The following is a 22,499-nucleotide window of genomic DNA, read 5'->3' as shown; positions in this document are numbered from 1 at the left end:
TAATGTACATACAAATCAAATTGTAATTAAATTAAGAAAATAGAGATTTATTTTCTCTAAATATCTTTTGTCTGCTTACCTTGTTGGCTTCAGAATGTGGTGCTGATGCCCATCAACTGTCTTTGAGTGGGTGTTGAAGGACATGATAGCTGTCATTTACACTTGCTTTGGTACTGGGAAACGACAGAGTTACATCATTTGGAACTGGAAAATAGCACTCTTCATTGTTTATGCCTAGACCATGAGAGTCTGGTTAGTGCATGTAAATTTAGATTCGTGCTAAGTTTGGCTGTAAATTGTAAATCCTTTAGATTGTTAACCATTCAAGGGGCCTTCTTTTCTGTGTTTATACGGCACCAATCCCAATTTGGACCTTTGGGAACTACGATAATATAAATACTTAATAATGTTAAGAATGGATAAAAGGTTTAATTGTCAAAATATGCTCATGCCTTTGTGTCATTTTTGACATGTAGAACATCATGGAGGAATACTTTTCTAGGGCAGACTGAAAAGGTTATTGATTTATTGAAGGTGTGGAGAACGGCAGTTATCAGTTGAAGGCAAGAGCTGCCACTGGTGGGACTGATTCAAAGAGACATGCATGACACAGGGAATCACCTTGAGGGTTAGAACTATCCTTCTGATCTGTCTGCAAAACTGGGATGGTTCTGCCTGTATTAAAGATCTCCAAAAAGGTGGTATCCAAAGAGACAATTGAAGCAGTAGCATTCTACCAGCATGCTGACAACCTGGATGAACAGTCAACACTTACAGCTGGGCAATGTCTGATATGCAGTTAGGAAAATGTTTTATTGAATAATGTTGTAAACAGGCAGTTGGGACTCTTGAGGTTGGTCTTTGGGTCAGGAGCCGGTTAATAGGATACCCAGAATTAAACATCATAGATACGATATGTATCCTAGTGATTCAGGATTTAAATTCCCAGAATTCATAATCCTGGGTCTCCTGGATTACTGCATAGTCCACCTAAGAGTTATATCACTGGGACATCAATACTAATATGAATTTCTCCCCTCCCCCACACCCTTTTTTTTTTTTTTTTTTAGGGTGGCAGTCAGGGGTTGACTGTGGTAATTCAGGGACAGGGTCAAACTACTGGCCAGTTACAGTTGATACCTCAGGGTGTGACTGTAATACCAGGTCCAGGACAACAGCTAATGCAAGCGGCCATGCCGAATGGTACAATTCAAAGATTCCTTTTCACTCCATTATCATCATCCGCTACAACAGCTAGCACGACTACTACGACAGTTTCCACTTCGACATCAGGTAGGGTTTTCTGTGTTCAAGAGAAAAAGATGATTGGAGTTAGGTTGTTTTAATTTTTTTATATAGTTGGAGTTAGTCTCTTTCATTAAAGTATCTAGCTAAAACAACAGTGTGTAGGCTTTGAAATCTTCAGCTGAAGCTCTGTGTAAAGTATTGTAGTTCTTTTTAAACCAAAGGGGAAATAGTGCTTCCTCAACTTTAGAAAACCTAGGGCCTCGTCTACACTACACAGTTTTGTTGGCAAAAGGCAGCTTTTGCTGACAAAACAATGGAGGTGTACAATGCTACTTTTGTCGGCAAAACAAAACCACCTTGACAAGAGGCATAAAGCTTTTTTCAACGAAGTTAAGCAACAAAGTGTCAGTGTAGATGCTACCATTCATTATGTCGCCGTAACTGGCCTTCCACAATGCCCTCCATGACTGTTCTGATCAATGTTTTGAACTCGGCTGCCATGCATTCGAGCTACACAGGCATGTGCCCCTCTCCTTTCAAAGCTCCGGGAAGTTCTGACAGCTACGCATGCCACTCTGCTCAGGCAGCAAACAGCAAATCATTAATGTCCTGAGGACTAGGAACACAGCAGCAGGCGTGTGTGTGCAGGGGGTGCGGGGGAGTGAGACTGCTGTGCTATGCAGAGCCAGGGAGGGAGGGAGGCGGGGGCCGATGTCAGGGGTCTGCCCCTACCTTAGGACTGGTTGTTTCCAGGCGCTGTCTGAACTTGGAGACAGCATGCCAACACACTCTCTCCCCCAACACGCACACCTTCTCCCTCCCCATTTTCTCTCACTCCCCTCACACACACATACTTCAGTTGAAAAGTGACTAGCAATCGCCCATGGAATGATGGGATTTAGGAACCTGCATCTTGTGACACTGTACCTGCCCCCCAAGGCATTGCAAACCCTTCCCAAAGCACCCTGCGGCCAGTTGCAAAGTGGGATAGCTACCCGTAGTGCACTGCTCTCTGTTGATGCAAGAGCTGCTAGTGTGGATGCACTCTGCCGACACAAGGAGCATAGTGTGGACATTCAACAGTGGTTTAATTAAAGCAATTTAATTAAAGCGGCATAACTTTTGTCGACAAAACTCTGCAGTGTAGACGTGGCCTAACTGTGCAGATTAATGGAGCTTGTAGGCACGTTGCTTGGAATGAGTGGAATACTCTGTTTTTATCCTTCACAGCTACGGGAGAACAGAAACAAGCCTCACAAACACAGACACAACCAGTGCTGCCACCAATTCAGCCCCACCCTCACAGTCAATTGCAAGCTCAGCCACAGGTGCAAACCCCAAGTATTCAGCCTCAGCCCCCAGCCCAGCCACAGACTACTCAGCCCTCACTTCAGCCTGAAGATCAGACACAGCCTGAATCTCAGTCTCCAACATCAGCTCAGTCTCCAGTCAAATCTGAAGCACAGACTGTCATGGCACAATCAACTAAAACTCCAGTCACAGTTCAGTCTCCACCACAGACCCAGGTTCAAGGGCTGCCTCAAAATCAAATCCAAAATCAACCACAGACTGTTATCCATCCACAAGCTCAGTCCCAAGTCCAGGCTCTGCAGCAAGCCCAGGTGCAGACCACAACCCAGCAACAGATACAAATGCAACCCCAAGCTTCTATACAAATACAAGCTCAGCTGCAGCAGCAGTCGCAACCCCAGATTCAGACTTCCCTTCAGACTCTTCCAGCTGCACAAAATTTAAATCAAGTTACTGTACAATCTCCACCTCGCCCTCAGCTGCAGATCCAGCAGCCTACAACAAAAGTTATTACTGTACCTCAGCTTCAGCAGCAAGTCCAAGTTCTCTCCCAACTTCAGTCTCATGTTGTAGCTCAGATACAGGCCCAGCAGGGTGGTGTGGCCCAGCAGATTAAGCTTCAGTTACCTATTCAGATTCAACAAGCCAGCCCAGTGCAGGCTCACCAGATTCAGAATGTGGTAACAGTTCAAGCAGCTAGTGTTCAAGAGCAGCTGCAAAGGGTTCAGCAGCTCAGGGAGCAACAGCAAAAGAAAAAGCAGCAACAGATAGAAATTAAACGTGAACACACTCTTCAGGCTTCTAATCAAAGTGACATTATCCAAAAACAGGTAACGTTATCAGAAGTAAATACAAACCATGCTAAACACATGTTTCTGTTAATCATATTGATACATTAGATAGCCTGTGAATTGAGCCTCTGGGATTTTCATTTCTAAATTAGATTGCAAAATTGTTTTTGCCAATTTAATAGCACCTCTAAGTTAATTCAGCATCTTAAGAGACTACTGTGCTGTACTTGCTATTTGGCACTTTGAATTAATTTATTGTATCACTGGTTATTGGAAGAAATGTATCTTCAATGTTAGTCCAGAAAAAGTGAGGACTGGTGATTTGCAACACTTCTGTGCTTTCATTGGCTGTTATAGAAAGGACACTATAAGAGCTGTATTAAGTATAATGCTGTTAACTACAGAGGAGTGGACTGTGGGGAGAAAAAATGAGCAGAAACTCTAAATATAGTGCAGCAATTGGACTTTGAGAGAGTTTAACTGACTACAAAAGTGAAACTGACTTCACTTATTTTTTTCTCCAGAAATAATGAAAATTTAAGTTGAATCTCTAAATTCCTTAGTCATAATTTAAGTATAAAAAGTTACCTTCAAAATAGTGTAAGTAAATAAGACTTATTTGTTCAAATGTGACTTAAGTTAGCAAGTGTCCGCATTTCCCCAAGTACTATTATCAGGCGCTACCTGAAGTTTTCAAATGTTGTTTGGACTTTGTGTTCAAGGTGGTGATGAAACACAATGCTGTAATAGAACACTTGAAACAGAAAAAGACACTGACCCCGGCTGAACGAGAAGAAAATCAGAGGTAGGAACACATGATGATGTATCAATAGACGTGGAGCAAATGTGTTCAGTGTTGTCTGTTGTACAAAATAAGGGTTTTTTACATGGAGTTGTAAGGCACAGTGTGCGAGTGTGATTTCTAACCAGTCTGTGTAGACAGTGCTGGTGCTCATTGCAAGTTCCCTAGTTTGCTTTAACATAGTGCTATTTTAAACATTAGTGTGCTTTAGAAATCACGCCCTCGTAGTGTGCCTTTCCCCATTGTGTAGTCAGGCCTTCTGTCTCAGGCTTGGAAAAGCTTAGTTGTGTGAAGTTCTAAAACTGACTTCAAGTAATATATAAATAATGGTGACAATCCATGATTTAAAAGTAACATTTCTAATTATGAGCAGTTTGATTCTCCTGCAATCAAAATAAATGTTGACTATCTTCACTTGTTGCCCAGGATATGGACTGTGATATGATGCATGTGGTTAGTTCTAGCCACAGTTTTTTAATTCAGGCAGATAAATAACTTGGAGAGAGCTCTCAAAAGGAAATGGAAGGATTGCTCCATTATCACTAAGCCTGTTTCTCCTTTCTGTTTGAGCACTCCATGTTATGGTTTCTTAATTTCTTTCCCTTTATTGGCAGGAGCTTGTCCTCTGTTTAACTATTTTACCTCCCAGCCAGCAGACAAAAGTAGTTGGCTTTAGATATTCTTCCATTGCTATTTTGACAGTTTTGTTATTCACTTGATTTATCAAATAATCCTGTGATCAGGAAAAGGAATTCCTGTTTTATAAGGTTTTGATCCCCAGATCAGATACAAGAACAATACTATGCAACTTAGTGTCCACTCAGTGTGAGAAACGAATAGTGAATACACAGTGGCTAGTTCACAAATCAGAAGTTAAAAATTTGTTGGCACAGACTGCTCTCTTAACAATTACAAATGACCAATGTGTTACTTTTAAAAACACAAAACATTTTTGTTAATGGTATTTGACCAGCTCTGTTCGTGGCACTGTCATCTTTCTTCCTCAGTGAGTCTTTTCTTCCCAAAGAGTATAATCTTTAGCAGTGAAACCCAGACTAAACCAGGTAGATGTGGGACAGTGGAGAAGAACAGAATGGTTGATGTCATATGGCCCTACCAAACAACCAGTGTACTCCTACAGCTCTCAATAAAATACCAGCGTCAAAGAGTCCTGTGACACCTTATAAACTAACAGATGTATTGGAGCATAAGCTTTTGTGGGTTAATACTCGCTTCCGACGAAGCAGCTTGCATGTACAAGTCTGCACGCTCAACAGCAGCTACTTGTCCCAAGCTTTTCTTCTCTACTCCTGCTGCACTCAGCTTAGCTTGCAGGTGTAAGTGTTGCCTGTTTATTTGAATACCCTCATGCCAAGCAACATTTTGTCTTCTGGTGAATTGTGGAAGGGGGAGGAACAGAAACTTCAACAGGAATGAAAAGTCCAAAGCAAAAATACAACTATACAAAAAAATTCAAACAAAATGGTCAGGAAAAGACAGTTGCACTGGGGCATAGAGGGGACATATTCTATGGGGGCTTCATGATGGAGCAGTTTGGGAACTACTATCTATAGTGATCTTTACTCATAGAGAAAATGATCTTCTTGGACTTTCTTTTGCTGACACACCAAAGTTTAGTACTATTCAGAGCTGTCAGAAGAAGGACAATTCTGTTTTGAAGCAAGTTTTCCAGGTTTTGAATTTTTTTTCTGCCTTTGAATGGAAACAAAACTTCAAATGTTTTTGCAAAAATGGAATTGTATCGAAATATCTGTTCTTTGGATCAAAACTTGAGCTTTTTTGTTCTGGGAATTTGTGGGTCTACGGTTTACTGGTCACTTCTGACACACAAGAGACATTCACTATGTTCTTAATCAGGCAGAACAGGAACTTAAATCTGGGTCTCTCACATCCCAGACCAGTGCTCTAACCATCAGGTTATATAGCATGAGTCTTTGTTGAAAGGGATAGGTCTCCACAAACTGTCAGTCAAGCAAGTGCTGCTCTTGTGGCTAAATCCATGATTTTACCATCAGAATTAATAATACAGCTTGTGATTTGTGTAGGCTGTAAAGAGAAAATAACTTTAATTTTGTGATTTATTAGACAACTTGGCACAATGTGCTTCTCTGTATTCTTTCCCTAGAATGATAGTGTGTAATCAGGTGATGAAGTATATTTTGGATAAGATAGATAAAGAAGAAAAACAGGCAGCTAAGAAACGGAAGCGAGAAGAGAGTGTGGAACAGAAGCGTAGTAAACAGAATGCTACCAAGCTCTCAGCTCTGCTTTTCAAACATAAAGAACAACTTAAAGCTGAAATACTGAAAAAAAGAGCACTTCTGGACAAAGATCTACAAATCGAAGTGCAGGTAAGAGCAGTTCTTCTCAATGAACCAGGTGGGTTTTCTTAAGTTGGGGGAAAATATTGTTTTGTTTATCAGCTTGTCCTTTGAGTCCTTAAGGAAGCATGCAGGGTGAAATTCTTCTGTTGCATGCCTGTAGCCCTGCTGAATCCCCAGATTACTTTATTTGCTCCATCTAGCATTTAATCTGTGCAGAGGTCTTTTGTGGTTTCTTAAAACAGTTTCTGCCCTATTAAAGTTAAAGGTCCAAATCCTGCAGTCTTGCCTCTCACTGGAAAAGCTAAACCAAGAAGGTCAGAAATCACCCTTCCCTAGTTTTTGCTCCTTCCTCGGCCTTCAGAGGAAATATGACCCATTTGATTCCACTCCTGTTGAGATTTTAACACCGGTGGGAATACCCTTCTAGAAGTGGGGATGGAGCTGCATTAGACATGTTTTTGTGAAGGACCCCACAAAGCCTTGAGCTGGCCCTATCCTTTATTTCTGTGGCACTTTCTCATTGTAAGAGCTTCAGATTTCCAAGAAACAAACAGCAAATTGCAACACAAATGTACCAGAGCACTTAAGGCAAAGGCCTCACAGTTTATGGAAGCTACTGGACCAATGGCAAGGTAGGAATGCTGAGTAAAGATTGTGTGGAAAACTAAAGTGATGTAAAGACATAGCAACAGGGAGCTCCTTCACCAATCATGGTCGAGAAGGAGCTGGAATGTCCAGAGGACAGCACTTAAACCACTGCTCTTAGATCAGAATTCTTTGACTGTGGAAGCTACCCCACTCTCCCATAAAGGAGTGAAAACCAGGAGTGAGAATTCTGGTGGATGGTATCGTTGGGGTGAAATATTGTTTCTGTATGCTTCCCACACACAAGATTTTGTATCCTGGCAATTACACCTCTGGATGGGGGAGCTGCCTTCTGTGTCATCTGACATTATAGTTCATTTGCCAGAGAGTCTGCTGTTGAATATCCCTAATCACCCTTTACATGCCCAAGGAATGATAAATAGGGACTAGAAAATGAACAGGTTTCCCACATGACAATGCAGAATTACCGGTGTGGGACTTCATTAATATGTTAAAGATTCTGTGGATGTTGTTTCAATTCTGAATGTCACAGATCCTATAAGAATCATACTAATTTTTACTTCTTATTGTTACAAGTATAAAGATCTTGGTGATTGTTAACAGTAAAGACTAACTCCATCCTTAATTCAGCTTTTTATGCCTGATCACCATATTTTTTAGCAAGCATGTGTCCTCCATGTTCTTGACACATCCCTGAAGTTCCTCCTCTTTTTTGCCTTAAGATTAGACATAGAGTCACCTCCTCGATACTTATTATTGGACTTAAAACATCTAATCTTAAAGCAGCCCAGGGGCTGGTTTAAATTAATCTTGGAATTTGTACCTGAATGAGTAAATTATTTAAATGACTTGTCTTTTTTAAATGGAGCAAGATTTGAGTCTGGATTCTGATCCTATTCTAGAATGACCTCAACAGGTGTCTTTTTTGCCTTTTTTTTTAAACGTGCTTCAGGAAGAGCTAAAGAAAGACTTGACTAAAATTAAGAAAGAAAAAGAAAAAGCACAGGCAGCAGCTGCCGCCGCAGCCGCAGCTGCTGCTGCAGCAGCAACACCACCTCCTCCTCCTCCTCCTCCTCCACCACCGCCACCATCACAGCATGCCACCAGTGTCACATCTGCCACCACAGTCCCAGCACCAGTATCTTCCCAGAAGAGAAAACGAGAGGAGGAGAAAGATTCTTCAGCTTCCAAGTCCAAGAAAAAGAAAATGATTTCTACTACCTCAAAGGAAACCAAGAAGGACACAAAGCTTTATTGCATCTGTAAAACACCTTATGATGAATCAAAGTGAGTGGGGAATGCAGCGTGTTTGTCCTGTGCATTTGTTTGGTTCAGCTTTAGCATTTAGCTATTAACCTGAGATAGTGATTAGAAATGGGGCTAGAAAATCAGGCTGTCTTACAAGAAGCATGGACTATGAAAGAATAAGCAGTGTCTGGATTACACTAGCAATTACAAATCTAGTACTTCTTTTGAGATAATGTTTTTACCCGTTTGCATGTTTCCATTGTATGATCTTTCTGTCTCACATGCACATACTCTTTATTTCGCTCTGTTCTTTGTTTTGCCTTTTTGCCTCTGCTTTGGGAGCAAATGATTATATACTTGTGTTCCTACTTGTTGGTGTTCTCTATTGATAGGTTAGGTACCGTCTCCCTATAAATAAGATTTTTTCTGTAACTCAGTAGTTAATGAGATACTAACCTATTAGGCTGCAGTTCATTTCGGAAAATGTTTAAAATGGTTTCCAATAGATGTATTTTCTTTTTTCATTTCTTAATATATTACATACCCACCCCACGCCGGACTCTTACTGAGTTGCATTAAGAAATGCAAACCAAGCCAAAAAAAACCCATACTTTTCTACCAGACTCTAGTACGTTTTGGAAGTTTTAAGCATTTGACAAAATGAAGATGGCAGTTCCTAATAAATGGTTTAGAAACTAACTCTGAAGAGAAAAAGAAGATTGTTTCCCGCTGAAAGGGAAATTGTTTTATAGAAGGAATTGTTTATAGAGAAATTAGTAAATGGTGGACTGGATGACTGAATGGACTGGATCACCTCTAGTTTGATGGCTCTAATTCTGCTCAGCTCAGTAATGGTCAAAAGTTGTTACCGTATGATAGCTATGCGGTGGCATCTGAGAAATCAGTTGATGTTAGTGTCCCAAGTCGTCCACTTGACAAAAATCACTCACTCCAAAAGCACTAATTAGCATCTTTGTTTGGGGTTCCAGTAGAAATGCCAAGAATTGAAATGAGCCATGGAGACTGAACTAGCCTGTCCCGCCAGTATTGGTTCCCCCAAGTCACAGCTGAAGGGGGTTCATTTGTCTCTTGGATATTTATATAACTCCAGTCACTATACCATCATGTCAGAGTTGGGAAGCTTAGACTGCTCCTGGTGCTGCACTCATTCTGTGAATGGCAGCCTGGAGTGGAAGTACTCTAATCTGCCACTTCTTTTAAGTGCTAAATGCCACTTTAAATGGGGATTGGTGGGGTGGGGAAGAATAAGTGCTATATTAGGATTTTTGTCTTTCAGTAAAACTTAGTAGGATGCCCTGTCCTGATTTTGTTGTAACATATTGAGCACAGGCCAGTCATGCTGGTTCAGTCTCTTATAAGCAGTGGAAGCTTTATCACAAAAATCAAGTAAATTAAACAAATACATGGATTTGATCTGATGCCTGTTCAAGTCAATAATCTTTCCATTGATTTCAGTGGGCATTGGATTGGCCCATAGATAATACAGGATGACAGCACATTCTAGCATACTGAACAGAGACAACCTTTATTTAACCAGGAAATAAGATTTCCCAAAAACGGAATATTAATGCATTAACAGTGATCCAGTTCAACTTCTCTGCTCATAAATTCTGAATATCACCGTTTTTAAATATACGGTGGCTATGCTGTTGAGCTCAATTATTTTACCACTTGATTGTGAAGTTAGTTACTTTTGAAAACATTTTGTGTAATTTAGTGTTTTTTAATAAATGTCTATGGTTATGAGATACGTTCTTTTTGTGCCGGTGCCTCATTTGCAGTTCATGCAGGATAGAAATGTAGCTTCCAGTTGTGTAGCCTGAACTGCTCCTAAGAGGCAACCTGTGAGATGAGATACCCTATAAATTTGTTATAATGCACTGGATTCACTAAGATCATTCTTTGCTTGAGTCATTTATATTCTTTTACTGTAGATCTTTCATGTTTATTTTTTCATTAATGACATTGAAGCATGTTAGGGATTCACTCATACTGTATTCCAGATACAGGTTATGGGTTAGTCAAGGTATCTGTCTAAGATTTAACCGATAAGTAGGAAATATAAAAATAAAACAACTTTTGAGGCAAAGGATCCAAGTTCTGGACCTGAATTTGCTTTCAGGCCAGCAGGAGCTGGCAGCACTGTGGAGATGGTACTGTCTGCCGTTACAGTGTGGGGGAAGGAAGCAGGAGAAATATCTTGTGCTAGATTGAATTGGTGTTGACTTACTGTAGAGAGAACTACATCTAGCCGTTCTTTGCAGAAAGATGATTTCATTAGATTGTTGAGACTTGACTGATAGGAAATAAGAAGCAATGGAAAAAAAAGGTTGAATGTGGCAGATATTGGGCCGTTAAGAGAATTTTGGAGGCACCCAGAGGAGGGGAGGCATTCCTCAAATTTAGCAAAAATGGTCTAGGTGAGATGTGATTTGATGTGAAGTCTGGGTGCACATTCCAAAACTTCTAGTGCAAAAGTTGGCTAGAAATTAGAGATGTTTATTTGTTTGGTCTGATATATATTGCTAGCTATCCTAGCGTAGCCAGTTCCTCTTCGTCATGCCTGCCCAGGGTTGGTTCTATAGGTTAGCAGAAACTGGCATCATAACAGGTGATAAATAGTAAAATTTTCACTAAATTTTTGGGGGTTTAGTCCTGCTTTGAGTGGGGGTTTGGGCTAGATGACCTCTTGAGGTCCCTTCCAACCTTGATATTCTATGATTAAACTCTAGGAAGCCTGAAAATCTGGAGTCAGCTAGCTTTTGCTCAGTCAGAGAGAGAGAGAGAGGGAGACTGGGTGCCTGACTTCTTGTCCCCATGGTTGATTCTGTTAGTCATAGGTATGTTTGGGGCATCCATATCCAAAATACTATCAAACATCCTTGAATAATAATTTACAAGTTTATCACACCATTCTGTGCAAGGTCCATTATTCGCATGATTCTGTATGGAGTTAAATTGTTTTTGTACCTTACCCAATTCTCCTTCACTTTGTATCATACCATATTGGGTTCTGTCCCATAGTGTTTGAGAATAGACATATATTCTCCAAAGAATGGTCTGTGTTCGTTTGTTGTAATTCTGATTAGTTGAATTACTCTATTTTCAGGATCCCATGTAGAAATTTTAAAATTACAGCACACATTCTTACACAGTTTTCCTTCATGTCATGTTATACCAATATGTATTCTACACATGGCTGGTATGCATGTTCCTTTGTAGTGTACTTGTAACTTCTAGTCGGTGTTTGTGCTTTGCTTTGTTTTTTAAATTAACTGAGACCTACATTTTCAAATCTCGAGAAATTGCCTTGATACTTAACTGGCTTCTGAAGTATGGTTTTGAAAATGTAAATCTTTTTCTTTGGCCATGTCTTTTTGTGCCTTTTACAGTTTTACACATATGCATTCATGTTGGAGATACACATTTTCAGTCCAGTTTTTTCAAAATCTTGTAGATATTGGTTGACCCACATTTACTAAACTGTCTATATCAAGATTGACCCAAGTGACCTTATTTACAGTGTAGCTGCAGTGTCAGATGTAGGCCTTGCAAGGATAGAATGGTAGAGGACAGGGAGACTGAGTCAGAAAATTGCAGAAAGCAGGCTAGCAAGACAGTGCATCAGAACCAGAAATGCAGGGAAAAGTGCCATGCCATTTGAAATGACAATTACATTGTCATTTTCATTGTGAACACTTTTAGGTTCTATATTGGCTGTGATCTTTGTACTAACTGGTATCATGGAGAATGTGTTGGCATCACAGAAAAGGAGGCTAAGAAAATGGATGTGTACATCTGTAATGATTGTAAACGGGCACAAGAGGGCAGCAGTGAGGAATTGTACTGTATCTGCAGAACACCTTATGATGAGTCACAGTGAGTTCTGATAAGAACCTCTTATTTAATATTTAGGTAGCAAACTGCTCTGACTTTGGTTACTTGTTCCTTAAAAAGAGAAAAAAAATATTCTGCATATATTGTATCCTCTGGTATTACAATTTCCTTTTCAATATTTCTCTCTCTCTCTTTCTCTCTCTCTCTCTCTCCCCCAAATGTTGTTTTCAAGTGAGTATTTTGGATATATAGGAAAAGTAAAGTTCTTAAGGTGGCCTCAATGTTTTAAACAAGACCAAGAATTTTAAATTGGGATTAATTTTAACAAGGAAGAGCTAGAAAGAGTAAAACAAAATTGAATATTAGTTGGGACTTTTGTGCTTGAAATTAGTCTCTTGTTCAATTTAGATTAGAAAAATTACTTGGAGTATGGGGTACTTGGGTGGTATCTTTACATTTGTAAGGCTTTTTGTCACCAGAATACCCCTTCTATATTCAACCGCAAGACTCTGGCTTCCATATGAAAAATGTTTGAACATGGTGAAATTGGAGCCCTAGAATGTAGTCCTGTTTTACATGTGTAAAATGTTCCTTGAATCACTGGTCGAGTGAGACTTCTGGCATTACACTGTTACTTTCAGCTTTAAAACTGATAAAGAACTTTTGAAACCTTGTTTCCTTGAAATTAATTCTTCAGTTTTAGGCACTACTGATAATTATGAAGTAAAATTGTCAGGTAACTTAGTTATTGTTTATAAATATTAAATTAGCGTGCATGGTTTAATTAGGATATGTAAAACTGAAATGTCACATGTTTAAATATACAATTGTTTTATATCATGCAGAACAACTACTGAGGTACAAATTATTAAAACTGAGTTTTTTAAAAATCTTTTGCTTTAAATGTAAAGGATAATGTTACTGATATTTTTCTTTCAAATCTTGCAGATTTTACATTGGCTGTGACCGATGTCAGAACTGGTATCACGGGCGCTGTGTTGGTATTTTGCAGAGTGAGGCAGATCTCATTGATGAGTATGTCTGTCCACAGTGTCAGTCTACAGAAGATGCCATGACAGTACTCAGTCCACTGACTGATAAAGATTATGAGGGATTACGAAGAGTACTACGTTCCTTACAGGTGAGGATAAACCATACTGAGAGTGGAAAATACAGGTTTAGAGGTTAATCCAAGACATCTTTCCTTGGGACTAACCTTGGATCTCCACTTGTCTAATTGTTAGACATCGTGATTTTGTTAAGAGATGTAATAAGCTTCCTTTTCTGTGAGGGATGACAATGTGTTGGCCACAGCCTTCTCAAGCAGCATTGTGACATTAAGTAACATTGTTGGTAGCCTGGAAGAAAATCACTGCTTCCAGGTTCTGAGGTATTTTGTTTTTTTAATGAATGAGGATACCTCTATTGAGCATGAAGGAAACAGATTTCATCAGAAAATAAAGGGCAGAGCAGTTGCGTTTTGGGTAGGAAATGGAAGTTTTCAACATAAAATAAGTTGTGTTCTCTGGCTAGCTTGTATGATTTCCAATCTGAAATTATATACACTTCAGCTGAAGTGCAAGGCTGACTTTTTAAAGATTAAAAAAATTATTAACATTTTCTTTAACACGAGATCACCTCCAGCAGATTGATTTCAGCATGCAAATGACTATATTTCTAAGAAAAATTAAAAGCATCTGACCCAGTTATAACATTTTTGCTAGTGAAAATATCATCCCTAATGGTTGAAAAGAGACATTTAAATTGCCATCAGCTAGAAATAATCCCACGTGTTAATAGAAGAGCAGGCTAGTGCAATATGAAATGTGCAGCAAAATATTTGTTTGATTTTGAGCAGTTTTAATTGACATTTTTGATGACAAGTTAATTTTAGATTTAATGAAAGTGAAAAACAATAAATGGCTGAACTCTGTGAGGTGTGCAGCCTCTTCAGTCCCCACTGACTTGAAAGGAAGCTTCTTTGGGAATACTGGCTGAAGTTGGCTGTTTGCAGTCTCAATTCCAGGATGCCCCTCCTCATGAGGACAAACTGCTCATCATGCCAGATTACACTTTTTAGGATATGGACAATCATCTGTTGGGACTAGAGCAAGATCAGCAAATAACACTAGTTGTTGCCAAAATTAGCATCAGATGCAAATCTCTAGCAATCTATAATTAATTAAACAGCTGTCAAGCCCTGGTTAATTTAAATGTATTTGTAATGTTTTCTTCTGAAACTGATTATGCCTTATTTTCCTGATAGGCTCACAAGATGGCATGGCCATTCCTAGAACCAGTAGATCCCAATGATGCACCAGATTATTATGGTGTTATCAAAGAGCCTATGGGTAAGTGTATTGCCAATTAATAGTATGATTGCCTGAGTGCTAATTGATAGTTAATATAGATTTAAAGTTTACATATATTGAATGGCTTCATCTGAGGATCTTTGGTGCTTTATCAATATATCCTCGTTAGGGAGGTGGATAGAACGAAACAGAGATGATGACTTGCTTATGAGCACATAAGTTTGTGACAGAGCTAAAATAGAAACCTGTATACTGACTCCCAGTCCTGCTCCTTAACCATAAGTCCATCCTTCGTAACATACAAAATAAAGTCCCAATTTTTTTAAAGTACAAATTTATTTCCTTTTGATCTTTCTGTACTTCTGTAGTCACTTTCCAACAGAGTGAGTTGTACCACCGTACCTTATCCTTTCTTCTCTCCCCTTACTTAGGATCTCCCAGTGAGAGAAGTAGAAGTATGTGCTCATGTGATTGTTAAAGAAAAAGATCATTTTAGTAAATTGTTTATATAGTTGCATAGTGACTTATGTAATATAGGATGGAAAGATATAAACGCTATCTTTATTTTCTTTGCTATTGTACGAGAAATTTTTTATTAGACTGAAAGCTCTATTGAAAAGGAAGAAAATCCTTTTGGGGCAGATACTGTAGCTGTATAATAATCTGCAGCTATACTATGTTGTGCTGTGATCTTACTAAATCTCAAGGACAAAGCAGTGGTGGGCTGCCTCAGGACATGGATGTAAGATCTCTAAGGAAAACCCAGCTGCAGCAAGAAATGGTTACAAATGTTTGTAATCTTCTTTCTTCAAAGTCAGTATTGTCTTAGCGGTCAGTGTGCTTGCGGCTGGAGTTCGACTTCTGGATGTCACATGAAACTTGACCGCTTCATGCTTTTCACAAAAATAAGGACGCTAATTCTGGTGTGTGAGGGAAAAACTGGAATTTGGCCTCCTAAATTTCTTCAAGTTTCACAGAAAAGGGCTGGCTGTATGTTTTACAGAACACTAATCTTTTGTGGGCAAAACTGTCTGTCTCAGAAACGCCAAGTGAGAACATGGTTGAATTTGCAGTCTATCCGGTTACACTTAGCACATTGTCGCTGTAACTAGGAGGAAGACCACCTGTTACGGATGAGTAAACCACATCAAAAGATATCCATGTTTGCAAATGTTTTGACACTTGGTGGGATTAAAAAACAAGCACTTAGAAGGAATATTTTTAAAGCAAGTGAATCCTTGTTCATTTTCTCAGCCAAGTTAAGAGGGACACTAGTTAATTTAAGTGTAAAGACCATTTAGTTTATATTTTTTCAATGCTTGTCCCTTTGTTTCTAACTAGGGAGTCGCAGCCTTTGTAACTTGCGTAGGCCGAGCTTATTGCACACACCAAGAGCTGCTTGCATTCTTTCACACCCCCCCCACCTTTCTATGTGTCACTCTCCTATCCCCCTTTGTTTCTAGCATTCCCTGTAACTCTCCCCGAGTTCCCCCCATTGTGGAGTCTGTGTGCCCCCCATACTCCCATACCGCGGTTTCCATTCTCCCTGCCTCACCACTGGCTCTGTGTGCGTGCCCATTTCCCCTTCCTCCATGACAGGAATGCTGTGTGCCCCTCCCCCATATGCCTGTGTGCATGTCCCCATTCCTTGCCACCGTTATTATTCTTTCTGTCTCGGAGATAAGTGATTCAGGATGTCAACGTATTAAACTCTCTTGGGAAGATGAGCAGTGATGAATTGCGGTATTGTTATGCTGAAGACCATTAATGGGTGCCATTAACCAGTTGTTGGATAGACAGTTCAGGAGCTGGCATTCGCAGGGACTTCATGTGTCCCTGATTTTCCCCCAAATCAGTACAGTTCTGGCTATGGATGCCTAGGACATACCCTGAAATTTCAGAATTGATTGGCTGCAGTGTTCAAGTTATCAGTTTGCAGTCTGAAAGCCCTTGAAGTCATTCTGCCCTTTGTGTGGTAATGTGCATCTCAGTGACAATTAATGGATGTCCCTAAAAGAGTTATGAATTCAAATAAGGAGTAATCAGCAGGAGCAGATGAACTCCAAATCAAGTGTATTTATTATGCATTTATTGATGACAGCATTCAAAAATAAGGAAAACAAAAAAAAAAAAACAAAGAACAGAATCAGAATTCTCTAATGGCAGTGTCCTGTCTTCATAAGGAGTAAATAGCAGCTCTGTAATGGAGGGTTCAAAAGCTTGAGTTGCTGTAACTACAATGTATAAATTATATATAATGAATTCACGTGACATGGGAGGAAGCACACATTCTAAATGAGACCCCTCACCTGGCATCATGTCACAAGCAACATTGCAGAAAATGTGGCCAAGCCAGTTGTGCTTTTGTTACAATATTTGATGATGATATAAATAAACTTCTGTCTGGGAAACTTAAAGATGTCTCATTTTAAATAACAGATATGGGTTGGTTGGTTTGTTTTTCTTTTAAGACCTTGCTACCATGGAAGAAAGAATCCTGAAACGTTACTACAAAAAGGTGACAGAGTTTGTGGCAGATATGACCAAAATTTTTGATAACTGTCGTTACTACAATCCAAGTGACTCCCCTTTTTACCAATGTGCAGAGGTTCTTGAATCATTCTTTGTACAGAAACTAAAAGGATTCAAGGCGAGCAGGTAAGTCAAAGTGTTCCCCATATTGATAATCGTTTGACTATAACCTGAGTTTGTTTTAGAAAATATTCCTACTACCCTAAGCTTATCCTACTGCACTCATATAAAGGCCTGCCTCTTTCCCCACACATGCCATTATAGCTAGATTTGAAAGGGAAGAATCTAGATTCAGTACATTTGAGCTGTTGGTTTTTGTCAAACTTAGGTCCTGAACCTGATCCCCCTTAAGTATTTATATAATTTTTGTTGAAAATATGAATTACATATCAATATGGGCATTATCATAATTATAAAGAAACTGAACACTAAAATAAAGACCTTTTCAGTTACTGTGAAAACCAAATCAAAGGGACCAGCTTCTGTTTTGAATATTATTAGCTACCTACAGTAACCTGGTGCCAGGTCCTTTCCTAACACTGCAGAAAGGATGCTCCCCCTACTCCAAAGAGCTCACAATCTAAGGACAATTCAAATGTATGCAAAAGTAAACAGTTCCTTGCTCTTACCTAGCGAACTTCCATCTTTTCTTGTTTTGTATTATTGAGATAACCTGTTCACTCATTTTTAAGCAACTGTATGTCCCATTGAAATAATAGAAATTTAAAATTGAGACTAATAGTTTAAAATAAGAAACAGAAACTTAGCTTTAAGTTCCTTTTCTGCAGGAAAAGACTGGTACAGAATAGTCCATCTGGGAACCTTGTTTGTAAAACTAACATGCACTCTGCTTAACATGAACTATACAGCTTGCCAACTACATTTCAGGCTCTAATCCATATGCCCTTATGTATAATACATAGTATCATGTACTTACTGACATGAAACCAGGGAGCTGTGAGTGGTAGTACTGCTATAATTGAGATTGAGACTAGCTCACTCTTGAACACTAGTATAGTAATAGAACTCTCCATATATCAGCGCAGATTTATATCCCAACAATAAACCACCTGTGTTTAATTACAAATATTACTTTCATTAAAGTCAACTTGAATCAGAATTCTGATTATATATAGTCAATTGGTAGCTTAGTCAACTTGACTGTTACACTTGAATTCTGGTAGGTTTAATCATAGAATCATAGAACATCAGGGTTGGAAGGGACCTCAGAAGGTATCTAGTCCTACCCCCTGCTCAAAGCAATACTAATCCCCAGGCAGATTTTTACCCCAGTTCCCTAAATGGCCCCCTCAAGGATTGAATTTATAACCCAGGGTTTAGCAGGCCAGTGCTTTTCCCCTCGAGCTATCCCTCCCCCACAGATCAATTCAGGATTAAATCTATTTGCAATTAACTCTGTTGGAAGCTGCACTTATATCCATCTGTGTGGAAGTTGCTAGTTTGCAAAGTGGGACAAGAGCAGGACTGTGGGAAAGTGCAGGTGTGGGCAACTGAAGCACTTGTGTGTTTACCCTCTTAATTTAATTCTGTGATATCTGCTTTTATCAGGCCATTACTGGCTCATGCTTCTTTCATTCTGTCATATTTGGTTATCCAGCATTCATTGTTTGCACACTAATTTCATTGCTGCATCTTATTTATTGTGCTTCTTCATTTACACCATCCATGTTCTTTCTTTTCTTGCAGATTGTGATATCTTTAGTCTGACCTTTTTAACTGGAATCAGAACTGGATGTTGGGGTCACTCTTTCTTTTATTGTACAGTACCATGACATTAAACTGCCTTAAAAAATCCAGATCAATGTCCGAATATTAAGTGTTCGTTTTAAAATGGAAACAATTATTTGCCAGCAGCCATGTTGGTAAACAAAAATGTATTAAGAAACTCTCTGTTCCTTGGAATACTGTATTTAAACAAAGTCAAATAATTCAGTCTTGGAAACTATGTATTTTAATTAATTATTTGCAGTCACTAATAAAACTGTGAACGTTAGAAAGGGGATTCGCTGAACTCTGATTAGCAAAAATGTGGTATTAATTTCTTTTACTATTCAGTTTATGTTTGAACGTTTATCCAAAGACTTCCCAAATAATGTAACTTAAGTATATTTTGTATATTTTACCAAAAGTACCGTAATAACTTATGAATTGTCTTTATGCTTTCCCTATTACAGAATACTATTATGTATCTTGATTAGTAAAATTTTATTTTGGGCATTTTTGGATATTCCAGTGAAGCATCATGTTTTGTATACAGTAGAATTTTTTAATGCTGTAGCTGAAAACTTCTGTAAAGTTCGGAGATGCTTGTTTTAAATGGTGTTCGTCTCCAAAGATGAACAGACACAACATGGCTGCATTCCCCTCTCAGTGATTGACCCTTGGCATCCTCTTAGAGAAACAGGGTTCTCAAAAATGAAGGGTGCTTAATTCACTTTTTTCTGTATTCTGCAGGTCTCATAACAACAAACTGCAGTCTACAGCTTCTTAGAGTTCAGCGTGTTAACCTAACACACACACAGCAAGAATCTGGTTGTCTGAAAATTTTTAATTAAGAAGCCAGATGGTTTTTAGTCAGGTTATCCTGACAAGACTTGATGTAAACTGTGTTTTTATTGGTCACAGCAGTCAAATTATATTCTTGGCTTATTTTGTCCAAAGGACAAAGGAATAAAAATCAGCAGCACCACTTTCTTGTCAAGATCAAATTGTTGTACTATTGTGGCAGAAGTGCGAAACCTTTGTTTTGTTGGCGAGAGAGAGAGAGCAAGCAAGCAAGAAAAAAGATACAGTAAATGGAGTCAAGTTTAACTCCATGGAAATGCCACGTCTGTTCTTCAGTGAAGAAGCTGGTTTAAAGTCCACACAGAAAACTTTGACTGTATTTATTTATTGTTGCAAAAAAGGACGCTTTTTTATTGCTGCCCTCATTTGTCAGCTAATTATTTTTTCTTATAAAATCCGGCCCCGGTTACATGTAATCCATTCTGTATCTTAACATGATTCCTGTAGGTTAAAGTACAAGAAGACCTCTAGATGTCTTTTCTTTCTATGAAAGGAGCTGCTATGTACACATGTGCACACACAAAAAAACTGGGAATCAACAATGAGTTTATCATTCGTGGTAAAGAAAAACGATTAAGCTTGCATAAAAGTTGGGCTAAGTGGTCACAGACTACAGACTCTGTTGCCTTGAATATAACAGTACAATTTGTCATTTACTCTGCACCAGACTGAAATGAGTAAAATCTATTTGAAGGCATCTTGTTTGTAAACATTTGTCAGATTCTAATTTTTTTCTTTTTGTATTAAAATTCAAAACATGGATGTATAATGAAACAAAATAAATGGAGATAATTTTTCTCCCCACAGATGTAGCTGTCTTTGAATGTGCGCTAATATGTTTGTAAAGTTTTTGAGGAGGGGGGGTCTGTTTGGACTTGGAAGTATCCCAACCAGTAGGGGAGGAAAAGGTAAGAAAGGTAGAAAGGGAAAGCATTTTTCTTTTCATTAAGCAACTACTATCCCTTTAAAAAACAATTCTACTGTGGTGCCATAATTGCTGCATCAGATAATTAAAGGCAGTATTGAGAAATTTCGTTGCCCACTTCTGAATTAGAAAGAAGGCAAAATACCATCCAGGAATGAAGTCCCACATGTTTGTAATTATATCTGTGAAGGGCATTCTCAGTGGTTTTGTCGCTCCCTATACAAGGAAAGCTAGCATGAGAGAGAAATGGAAGCCAACAGAGGGAGATGTGACTTGCAGACTTTTTTTCCTTCTCCTCTCTCTGATCTATCACTTGCATATTGCTTATGTAACTGACTTTGTCCTATTAACTGCCTCCAGTAAATCAGCCAAGGCTGGTTTATGCAGCTCTACAACCATTTTGCTAGATTTTGCACTAATTCACAATTAGCTTTGTCCTACAGTGATCTGGGATTTACCTGGTTTATGGATAAACTTCCCTTGGGTTTAACCACACCCTGCTATGCAAGAACCTTTCCTGTTAATTTCTTAGAAATAAGACATTGCTACTGACCACAGTTTTCTTACAATTACATTCTCAGGTGTACAGGTTCTTCTGGGTTAATTTTATCTAATGAAACCCATACATTTTTGTACAGATACTGTCATTTAACCTATATGTGAAAACTAAAAATGATTTGTTCAATGTGAAAACAAAATCAGTTTATGCTTCTTAAAAATATTATGAGAAGAGTAGTTGCGTTTAGGTTATGTTGTCCTTTGACTTCTTAAAAGAAATGCTACATATTGTATGCATTGTGTTTAATGCAAGAAGGAAAATTCTCAATTTAATGAGTTCTGAAAATATTCTGCATCTCTTCCCAACTTCATAGTATTTCTGTACTATTTATTCATATATAAATATATATGATGTCATTTGGAACTTAATGCGAAAAGAACTTTCTTACCTGTAGCCAATAGATTGCTATGTTTTTAACAGTTGTGGCAAACTGAAAAGTACTTTTTTTGTACGTAATAGGACATTTCATCCTAGACAAATAAAGTCATGTGTTTGACATCCGATTTGGTTGCGTTTCTAATGAAACATTGGTTGATTATGTAGCTCTTGGCATTGCCAAATTTTATATAACTTAAGAATTTTTAATACAAATTATTCTCTTGCTAGGGAAATGTTAACCTCATATAGACATTTTCACATTCTTGACATCTTTTCAGTTTTTCTGTTGCCAGCTAACATGGAGACATTTTCTAGCTTTATTGAGTATCAAATTTTGTGGTTTTGTCTTTTTTTTAAGTGATATATTAAAAAATAGAGATACCATATCTGCAATACCAGTATCATTCCTGTACATGTATTTCAAAAATCATACTTAAAACTGGTTCTTAAAAGCATGAGAATTCATAATACTTGGGACCTGCTACGTTGCTCCAGTGTCCTGTTTCTATGTATTATTACCATGTAAATTCCAAAGTGTCTGTTACTGAATTATGTTTTAACTTAGATTTTTGGTGACACAAACTAAACCAAGCTGAGGTTTGTTTCTCTTTATGCTGTGTCATCAGAGGTCCTCAGATAAACTCTAGCAGATGTAATTAGTCCTTGTGTAGAATTTAGTTCAAAAGCTTTTAAATCCTCATAAAAGGTGTTCATAACAGATCTGGGTAAATCACTGGAGAGACTGCAGTGTCTTATGTGCTCAGTGTATCAGTGGATTGGCTGCAATATATTCATGTTTGTCCTGCTGAAAAAAACACCAGGAGTTAACTTTCTTCTAAAGTAAGACATCCTGTAAAACATTTTGTTAGAAATGTTGAGGGACAAATACACTCTAAAGGGACACTGTCATCTACTTACTTTTAAAATCTTTTGGCTTTTCATTGTTTGTAATAAAATGTACTAGAAGTTTTGAGAAGAAAAATCCCTGCCAGATTTGT

General features: G+C 38.5%; 1 protein-coding gene across 11 annotated transcripts in view; it reads left to right on the top strand.

Moving 5' to 3' along the window:
• BPTF (bromodomain PHD finger transcription factor) overlaps positions 1 to 21,626 on the top strand; it is a 95,488-nt gene extending 73,862 nt beyond the window's left edge. For 5 of the 11 annotated variants that reach the window (XM_050920685.1, XM_050920681.1, XM_050920679.1 and 2 more), the window contains 10 exons: positions 1,071 to 1,293; positions 2,479 to 3,389; positions 4,073 to 4,155; positions 6,299 to 6,524; positions 8,056 to 8,390; positions 12,078 to 12,251; positions 13,158 to 13,350; positions 14,476 to 14,560; positions 16,993 to 17,179; positions 19,529 to 21,626. In XM_050920685.1, coding sequence (XP_050776642.1) covers positions 1,071 to 1,293; positions 2,479 to 3,389; positions 4,073 to 4,155; positions 6,299 to 6,524; positions 8,056 to 8,390; positions 12,078 to 12,251; positions 13,158 to 13,350; positions 14,476 to 14,560; positions 16,993 to 17,179; positions 19,529 to 19,565 — 2,454 coding nt within the window. In that variant the 3' untranslated portion in view covers positions 19,566 to 21,626. Of the gene's footprint in view, positions 1 to 1,070; positions 1,294 to 2,478; positions 3,390 to 4,072; positions 4,156 to 6,298; positions 6,525 to 8,055; positions 8,391 to 12,077; positions 12,252 to 13,157; positions 13,351 to 14,475; positions 14,561 to 16,992; positions 17,180 to 18,760 lie in introns of all 11 variants that reach the window. The other 6 variants (XM_050920688.1, XM_050920684.1, XM_050920683.1 and 3 more) reach the window with 4 other exon arrangements.
• Positions 21,627 to 22,499: the final 873 nt, after the last annotated feature.

This window comes from Gopherus flavomarginatus, chromosome 12 (genome assembly GCF_025201925.1).
Source record: "Gopherus flavomarginatus isolate rGopFla2 chromosome 12, rGopFla2.mat.asm, whole genome shotgun sequence".
NCBI classification, from domain to species: Eukaryota; Metazoa; Chordata; order Testudines; family Testudinidae; genus Gopherus; species Gopherus flavomarginatus.
This window is presented reverse-complemented; position numbering and strand designations above follow the sequence as displayed.